At 36.4% G+C, this 10,023-nt stretch overlaps 1 protein-coding gene across 4 annotated transcripts in view; it reads right to left on the bottom strand.

Moving 5' to 3' along the window:
* Positions 1 to 3,089: 3,089 nt before the first annotated feature.
* Positions 3,090 to 10,023, bottom strand: part of AUH (AU RNA binding methylglutaconyl-CoA hydratase) — a 109,614-nt gene continuing 102,680 nt past the window's right edge. Inside the window, exons 7-10 of one of the 4 annotated variants that reach the window (XM_065045740.1) lie at positions 8,619 to 8,806; positions 6,880 to 6,930; positions 5,113 to 5,160; positions 3,090 to 4,287 (exon numbers count right to left, since the gene is read on the bottom strand). In XM_065045740.1, coding sequence (XP_064901812.1) covers positions 4,210 to 4,287; positions 5,113 to 5,160; positions 6,880 to 6,930; positions 8,619 to 8,806 — 365 coding nt within the window. In that variant the 3' untranslated portion in view covers positions 3,090 to 4,209. Of the gene's footprint in view, positions 4,288 to 5,112; positions 5,161 to 6,879; positions 6,931 to 8,618; positions 8,807 to 10,023 lie in introns of those variants that run through there. The other 3 variants (XM_065045741.1, XR_010468912.1, XM_065045742.1) reach the window with 3 other exon arrangements.

Raw genomic sequence — 10,023 nt, 5'->3', positions numbered from 1 at the left:
CTACTCATGATTGCTGTAGGCCTGTTCAAACTGCAAAAGCAAACAATACTATAGGACTGGGAGGAATGCACTATCTGGATGCCACACCTTTGTTGAAACTTAGAACTCACTTCGACCTCTGCTACGTTTGTTCTGGCCAAGAGCTATCAGACGTGCCTGACCAGACACATGGCAACACACACGAACCCCCTCTCTACTCGACTGCTGTTTCTACGGCAGAACTTGTGTGTTTCAGAACTTCCACACCAAGTGTGGGGACACCTGTAGCTGTCACAGTACATGCTGAGGGGGGTGCAGTGTTCTTGCTGGTACGGCTCTTCCACAAACAAATTCAAAACTTCCTGGAGTAGAATAGTGCTCTCCCTTCCCAAGGGGAATGTGGTCTCATCTGGCAGTCGGAAGAGTTTTATTTATATGTACATATATGCATATGCACATACACATGCATATGACATGCCAGTATACACAGGTATATATTATAAAGCGTAATGAATACACTGCATAAACACAGTACATTCTGCACAACAAAGGAAACTTTAACTCTGTTCAAGGTTAAACCGAACATGATTAAAATCTATACTAAAAGAGGTATCTTACCTAATCTTTGGTGATAACATGATCATTTTTGATTACACCTTTCAAAAACTTTTTCAGAAAATTTTCCAAACTCTCCTAACTTTGCTTATAAAATATCAATGCTGGCACAAACAGAAAAACTAATTTCTGTGAGACCTCAAAATACACAAGAAGAATTCCATTACCTTTAGCTGAATACATCTCTCCTTTTGGTTTATCTGTTTGCAATCATCCTCTTTTTTCTCATTTTTGGAGACAGTTGTCTTTCTAAAAGTGTGCAGAAAAAGAACATCTTAAAATAGTAATGCCATCATGATCATTATCACACCTTGAGTACAATGACTGTATCAGCCTCACTAGACAATGAAGCCCTATGGGTTTTCAGCAGTGTTGTTAGGTGCAAGAACAATGCTAAAATCCCACAAATGAGACATGAAAGCACATCTAGTTCAATGTATATCACACAAAATACCAATAGTTTTCAATTATGGTTTTTGTTTTCTTCAATTGTAAATCCTCTCTCTGATCTCAGTAGATCTCAGGGATATGCCTGCATGGAAAAGTGATGAAACAAAAACTAAGTTGGTGATAGATCAAGATGTTCCAATTACTCTTTTCACTTTGCATGATTTGGCTTTGGTATGTGAAGTGACACATGTAACAAACCCTTACTTCACGCCCTAAGTCTCCCAAAATTCCAAGTAGCATGATATTCTGCCATGTCCTCTGTTGGAGAGACCCATTATTTTTTGTTCTGTTTAACAAATCTGATTATGGTTAAGTGCATCGAAGATGAAAATATGAAACAGCTGCAAGTGATATATCCTGATGTTCACTATTCTGAATGTAGCTGGCTAAAAGCAGTTCTAGAAAAGCGTTGATATGAACCTTGGTTTAGGACTACAAGTAACTGCACGTAGACTGACAGAGTTTCAACAACAATTTGGCACAAATGGCTCTGCAAATCTCACAGAAAAGTTCCGTGGAATAATATTCTCCAAGTGCTCTTAACTGCATCATTACACAACCTCAGAATAAATAAAACACCATATTTCTTCATAGCAGGCGAGATACTGAAAAGCACTGAACAGACTTAAGCCATTCAGAGAATTCTAGAAACTCTATATAGAAATTTAATAAAACTAGGTAAGAATGTGAGTTACTTCAATGACACTGAAAACACAAATGCTTTCATATATTAAAGTTATAAGTGTTACATAAAGTCACATATTAATTTCTGCATGGAAGTGAGAATTTCTAGGCAATTCAGTTAAGTTGAATTTGCACTTACAGCATGGAGAGGTGATCAACTGAAGGTAACAGACCTACCCGTATTATAACTTTCCAATATCCAGCTCAGTGGAGAAGTGCAGAAGAGCTCACTATCCACTTGAGCTCAGGAAGAGCAGGAGAAAAAGCTGCTTATGCCAAGGGCCCAGGAGATAACCCTTCAGGAAACCAGCAGGGACCAGGCTCACTCACCCATGAGGTATTGTGGAGCAAAGCACGGCTTTTCCAAGACTGAAACAGCTGAGCCTAAGCACTTGAAGAAGGATTTTCCACATCACAACTTTCCTAAGGAAAAGTAAGCCTATACTATAAGAGCATTTCTCTTACAAATCATCCTCTTGTGGAAGCAGAATTCTAATACTCTATTAATCACAAGCACTAGAGCCATCACAATGTGTGACTTAATAAAAGAGACAGTAAGTGTTTAACACATATTTTGCTGAAACATTTTTCCTTTACAACTAGTTCAACACCACTAGAAAGTACCTTTAAAAATGGTCCTACTGGCACTCACTTTGTAAAAATATTCAAAATGTTGACTTCAAGGAAGGGACTCAAATTGCTACGATGACAGTATCTTCTCCTGAGAAAAGGAATGGAGAGACCATTGTGACAGTAAAATTATTTTATGAGATCAAAACTACTAGTTAAAGGCACAAATCTATGCAGTCTTATGCCACAGTATTAAAAGTTATTACATTTTTTAACAGACATTCACAGAAGCTACTTAATCAGTGCTTGTTAGAAAAACAGAGGCAGCTCAATAACCAGACTGTATATCAAAGTTACGAAACAGAAAACCATCAGCATAGACTTAATACTTTTTCTCCTATTAACATAATTATTTCTTACTCAGTAAAAATGAAAATGACATGTTAGCACTTCAAAAACACAAGAAAATGACCCTCTAGGCTTTATACGACTATCAAAACAAGCACCAGTACTTTATTTGCAAATTATCGAGCATGAAATGATCGACTCAGCAAGTTTACCAGTCAACAAAGTGTGTGCTCTACCAGTTATAATCAATTTACATGTAATGATATGTCTAAATACGAATTTAAATGAGTTCTTGTCATTTCATGTTGATCAGCTACTCTATCATCATAGGTATAGACAGTGACCACAGTTAATGTTGCAGAAACAGCAGAGCATGCACAAGTTTCGTGAGCCAATGGTAAACAAACAGGAAGAAATTTGTTTCCATAGAAAAAGACACCCTCTGACTGCTAAAGCATGTTTATTTTCCAGTCAAGTTAACAAAAATACTTTCTAAGAGGTTATTTCCAGACATTTGCTGTATATGCCATGTCCACAGCAAATATACAGTACGAATCACAACAGTTTTCTCACCTCGCAACCTACTGGATTTCTCTTTCAATGTATGAAAAGAACCCTGAGGCCACCACCGAATAAAGAACATTTCAATATCATCCCTGTTGTATATAAATATATGTTATTAGGACCTGCAAAAGGAATATTCTGGAAATTAAGAGAATTCTAGTGTCTTTAACAGTGCATTAGTCACATCCCTGCTCAACAATCTTTAATACAATCATGGAAAATTTAAAATAACTGGGGCAAGTGAAGTAAAGTTCCTTCATAGCAGACAGCGCTGATCAGATGATATGTTGAAAGAATGCAAGACAAAGCCAGGTTTAACATACAAGAATGCACAATTAAAGGCTGGCCTCGAAAATGTCTTCATTTAATACAATTAAATGAATATAATGGCAATGACTTCATAAAAGGATGGTTTTATGTGCTAAAGTTAATTTTGTTTTACTGAGAATAGTGTAAGTCAGATAAATAAAGCTTAATATTTTCCAAACAATAATCCTTTTCATTTCCCTTAGCTTTATTAATAATGTACATATTCAGGTAGACTACTCAAATATAATTTTTACTGATATACAGAATCATTTTAATGCATATTTGGTACAAGTTCTTATTTTAGGTGTTCAGTAGTCACTTTTCTTTTGATAAAATGATACAGCAGATTTATACTTAACATTACATATAGGTTTTGTCTATATAAAGAATTTACAGAGCTTTTTCAACTGTGGAATGCTATGTTTCATACATATGAAATTTTAAAAATGCTGCATGAACCTGTGATCTTGCCAATACACAGAAGAACCTTCAGAAATTGTAAATAGCATGAGTTGAAACACATTTCTATCTGGGTCCAGAACAAGCATGGACACACTCAAAACGCTGTAACATCAGTATGATTTGCTGTGACTTTGGTGGCTGTGATATTCCAGGTGTGGATGCAAAGTGCACCTTAATGGTCCTCATAGCAGTATTATCCCCTTGTATTTTAAAAGGCATCAGCTTCTTTTATTCTCCCTTGTAGCGAGGAGGTCTCTTTTCCTTAAATGCAAGAAGACCTTCAATTCTATCTTTTGTTGGAATAGTCTGCAATGATTGGAGTAACAATTCATTATTGAAGCCAACAACAATAATAAAAAATCACACAAATCCCAATTCTGCAAGACATCCAGCATGCAACACATTATACAACAGAAAAGTGAAAACGGTAGTGTCTAGTCTGATACAGGGAAGTACCAGACACTTCAAAGGGGCAACAGAAGGCTAAGAAATAATTTGGGAGGATTATCTTTTCTCTAAATGGATGACTGTGAGAAACTCTTTAGGGTTGGTTTTTGAGTTTTTGGTGTTGTGGGTTTTTTTTTGGGAGGGTGGTGGGGAAGTGAGGTGAAGAGAAATAGGTTATTAATCAGATCATCATATGTTTTAAATAAGCATTTAGTGCTGAAGCTTCTATTTCCATGATCAAAACACTTGTCTCAAAGCCCAAGAACGTACCAACTTAAATACATGATTCCCATGTTATGCTTGCAAAGAGGTTTGCCCCAATTTTCTGTTGGCTAGCACATACGCCATTAGTGGCACAGTGAAGCGTCCTTCATGTTATTTCACGTTAAACCGAAACAAAGCAAGGGCACAGCAGTTCTTGGACGACATGCACAGCAGAGCACGAGTGGCCAGGGATGCGGCTGGTGGTGCTTCGCCATCTTCACCCTAAGATTTTGTCCTAAACTACACTTCCTTCCTTAAACTCCTTATAAAACCAAAGTAAGCAGAAGGAAGGTCTAAACAGAATGCCAAAATATTTGCAGAAGAAATCATAAAGCAATATCTAGTTGAATTTCTGCGTGTTTCATAACAGGTACCAACAAAGCTTGTTTTTTTTTTCTTCATGTAATCCTAGTTACATACCTGAGCGTAACAAGCTTCTTCAATTGCCAAACCTGTTACTAAGTCGACCTGAGGGAAAGAATACAATGTTTTTAAAAGCATATTTTTGTATATTTATTTTATATCATTTCCTGACAGCTGACTTAAATACCGTGTTTCTATGCCACATACTAAAATATTTCTGCAAAGTTCTTCATTACTTTAACATGGAAATGCTACACTGCCATGTGGTGGGAGTGGTTAGTATTTGGGTAACAGTTTCCTTATTTGGCGATACAATTAGTACGTAATACACTGTGAAAACAATGCATGCCCTTCACTACAAATCATCTGCACTAAAAACCATTAGCTACTTGCACATTTATAATAATTCCATTTACTACAAGGAAAAAGATGTAATGTACTGCATGATAATTTAAAATTTGTTCTGAAATAAGTTATCTTCAAAATGTCATATGAAAACATGATGCCATGCCATAAAGTAAACATAAATTCAAGTTTAAAAGGATTTAAAATTAAAAAATAGGTCAATGGCCATCCTACATCATCACCTAGTTTCTAGAACATTTTTTACTTTGTGAGCTGGTCAGAACAGCTGAAAAGGTTGAGTTTTCCCCTCACTACTACTCCACCTGTCTTAAGCATTGGCTGCCGCAGAACTTACCAGCTCACCACAGGGCCACTGAAAGGAAAACGACAATGCACCACAAGCAAGTTGTCAAGAGGAGGTCAGCTACAGGACAGTTTATCAAAGGAAGCCATGAAATCTCTGCCATGGAGGGTTTGTAACAATAGCTTGAATGGACATTGGGCTTGAGGGGTTTTCATACAGTACATCTTGTCTTGGGGCCTCCTTTTAACCCTATTGTCCATAATTCTATAAAAACCATGATTCTGACCTTTCAGTCCACCATACCTGGTAGCTAAACAATTCAGCCTGTAGCATTCTGAACCACTGAATTAAATCTTGAATTCCATCATCACTTGCTGTGGAAACCTAACAAACATACTCTTTGCACAACAGCACCTGAGTTTGGTTCTCAGGCCAAAATTTACTGGTCGTATTGGTTGAACTCAGTTATGTAACTTTAAGAAAAAGAAGACCATTCGTAAATTTGTCTTCTTGGAATCAGATGTTGCATGTGGTGAGATCCTGTTTCTGTTGTCCCAGGCTGAGCTATAAGGTGTACTGGTGCAGCACTTATGCATGTGCTCTAAGTTTAAATTTACAAGTTCAAAGTAAAACACACGTCCAGATGTGTTCAAGGCTAGATTTTAATGAGCTTTACAGTTAGGTCAATAGTGTTCAAGAAGGAGTGGCAATCAGAATCAAATATGAAATCAGACTCCACATATAGTTTTAAAACTAACCTCTACTAAACTATTAAACACTGCGCCTTTTGCTCATTAACTTTATTAGTTACTAAACACTGAGAGAACTGGCAGACTTGACAGACTATGACTCTGAAGTTTTGTTCTACCCAGCATTTGAAATACAACTTGTTCATAGGAGTTTATGTTTACTTTCTAGTATTAATAATTAGCAAAGCGCATTACTCTTGGACAGACATGAGGTTACTAAGCCCTGTTACAGAAATCTGCATCAACTCTAGCCTAGGAGTCTGACACAAAAAACCCGTACATTTGATCTTTAAAAAGTTTTGACAAAATAGATTTTGAAAGACTACACAATGAGAAACTGAAAACAGTTCTAGAAAAAAAATCACCACGGTAAACTTATTGCCAGCCTGACTGCTGCTTACTCTTAAAAAAAGTATAGACTCTCACCTCCATTCCCTGATTGATGGCCAGTTTTGCAACTCTCATTGCCACTGGTCCCTAAAATAAAAGAAAAAGCTTATTTACATATCATCAAAATCTACAAGATTATGCAGTGAAGGGTCTGCATACCAATGTTCTTATATTAGGACCTTATAGAGTTTGAACTTTTATGAAATTTATAGTAAATAGATCAAGTATCCTAAATTACACCACTACAGTAGGCATTTGCTTCCAAACTGACAGTTCCAGTACTGAGAAAAAGTGTAAGTGTACTGTCTTCAGAAGAACCTAACTAAAGCAGTGTGTTCATTCTGTGTTTCAAAGGTGCTAACCATGTCTACTCTTGTCAAGACTGCTCAACTCTCTCCAAAACAAGGCTCAGAACAACCACCTTAAGAAACACCATTATAGGCCTTCACAACATCAACCTCATGTCCCTATTATCACAAAATGTAGAGAGATGAAAAGATGTGATAATGAAATAAAACGAACCGATGCAGCTTCAAACCTAAACCACACTACTGTAAAGCCTGCACTGGTCAACTGATGCTCTTCTGTAAGCAACTGAGGTCCTCAGGGAGCATAGAGATTTCCACCCTTCTCCTCCAACGTGCCATAGAACAGCGAGACATCTTTGGGAATCGACTCGGTCCTGTGCCTATCCACCCGCATCAGCTTCCGAAGGTTCAGACACGGCTTTAGAGAAGCAGCCTGCTGCTCTGGGAAAAGCCAAAGGCTTTCAAGCTGTTTCCAATGTGGAATGATAACTATAAATCGACCTTCAAGAATCACTGTGTGTTAAAATTTCTACTGTATTTTTCATGTTTGTCTTTCCATGGCGGTGTTCGACACACAAATAACCAATGTTAAATCACATATTTAATTTGTAACATTTTCCATTTTCAGTTAAAAATTTTGGTGCTTACAATTATGATCCAATAAAGTGGTTTACTCATTATTTTCTTCTTCTGCCTCCTACGAATTTGCTACCTGGGACCCTTCACTTGAAAAGCAGGTTTATCAAAAGCTCCAAACTTAGTTCCTAGTTTGAACAAACAGCTTGCAGTCTATGGCAAGAGGGGAATAGGTAGCAATCAACCAACACAAAGACTCCTGTGAAGGTCACACTTAAAATTCTTCCTAATATTTTCAAGTTTTAAAGCACAGGGATTCAGCAAATCCCATTTCACTTCTCTTATGAAAGCCAGAGATAGGAAGTCACTTTGCATAAATGATAGTAAGAGCATGATTCTTTCATCAAGCTTATATACAAAGGACAGAAAGCAAAATTTCCCCTAGCAAATGAGTTTTGCTTTAATATTGAACTAGCATTTAGCTTTCTGTTTTCAAAACAGAAGTGACACTGAGATAGGTCCACTCTCATGTGGACGTTTTTGCCTCTCTTCAAAAGTGTTCAACAGCAACAGAATAACCTACTGGGATAATTGCATTACCAAAAAAAACCCTTACAATATTTTTCTGTTTAAAGCTTGAAAGCCAAAATACATTACACAAACACAGACTGTATCATGACAATACAGGATGGAAAAGAGTTTTTTTTCTTCACTATGAAATAATAACTAAATAACACCACTCGATAGATGAGAGAAAAAACTTGCAACTGCTCTCCACATAACTAGAATAGCTTTTCAACACACAACTCCATGATGTTTTTTCTTAATACAGGTGGCTGTTTTTCAGTCTTAATGTCTGGTAAAAACTAAAATCAACAGAATTTGTTTTACCTGAGGTAAAAATTCTCTTGCCAGAGCTAATGCTCTTCTGTATGCAGCATCCCCTGCTTCATTCTGTTCTACCACATGGCTAATCAATCCTATTGATTTTGCTTCCTTGCCATCTACAATACGTGCAGAGAAGATGAGTTCTTTTGCCAAAGACACTCCAATTGTGCGAGGTAATCTCTGTGTCCCTCCTAAAGTTCAGAAAAAGAGAAAACGCAAGGATTAGTTTCCCATCTATTTATACCACAAATGTAGATGCCTTGTTCAGTTCAAATATTTTCACGTTTAGCTCCAACAATTATATGAACGTACAGAAATTAAACTGTCATACAAAGGCACGCCTAAATGCCTTCTTCCATTTTGAAACTACATCTAAAACGAAATCAATTGTTCTGTTTCTTAGAAAGACAGATAAATAACTGAAAAGAAGTAATACTAATAAAGATTATGTTTGATTACAGACAAGTTACCCTATTCAAATCAGCCAAAAGCTGAAGGAAAACTACTTGCCAGTAATTACCATATCCAAAAACGCTGCTTCTTTTAAACAACCTGTAGATTTTTATAATAACAATCACCATAATATGAACACTTTTGAAGAATTATGTTAAAAAATAATATATATTCTAACATGACTGTACTCCATGCTAAAGTTCACATATATAAGGGACAATAAAAATGTACACGTAAACTAAACCCAAACCACTAGACAATGTCTTTAAATGCCATGGTTTTGTCTCTTCTTACTTCCATATTATTGTTGAAATCTTAAACCCTGATTACAAGAACTAAAGAAAGACAATGGCAGATGTGGATCAGCAGAGAAAGCCACGTAACTTTAAGTCAGCTTTTCATACTGTGTTAAAAACTTCTTTGGCAGATCAGTATTTTCAGAAGGTCAATAAGCAGTAACTACATTAACCAGACACGTGAAGATTGCCTAGCTGGATAACAATTAACTTTCCAGAACTGACACACAACAAGAATGGGGGAATAATCATTATCAAAACCAAAGAAGTAGACTTAAATCACAGAAGCAGATGCTTGTATGAATTAAAACAGTGGAAATGACCTTCATCGAGGAGAAAGGATTTTGAAAATATACAAGGTCTACCATTTTGACATGGATCTGAAACAAATATCCAATTTATATAGACAGTCTGTAAGTAAAAATTTATTTCCAAATAGCTATTCCTGCAAGAGCATGCTAATATATAAAAATATATGTCTGTATGCAAGAGGAATATTTATAGGTGTTCAAAGGAAGGTGGTACAACACTGGATAAATGTGTTTTCAACTAATATAAAATAGTTTAATTTCTACTAGACACTGCGGACTAAGCCAGTATTTTACTGAAGCCATTCAGTTCTCCTACTGATGTTTCCTTAGTTTAAGTATATATTTAAG

The sequence above is a fragment of the Columba livia genome, chromosome Z (genome assembly GCF_036013475.1).
Source record: "Columba livia isolate bColLiv1 breed racing homer chromosome Z, bColLiv1.pat.W.v2, whole genome shotgun sequence".
Lineage (NCBI taxonomy): Eukaryota > Metazoa > Chordata > Aves > Columbiformes > Columbidae > Columba > Columba livia.
The sequence above is the reverse complement of the archived record's forward strand: the minus strand, read 5'-3'. Positions and strand labels throughout refer to the sequence as shown.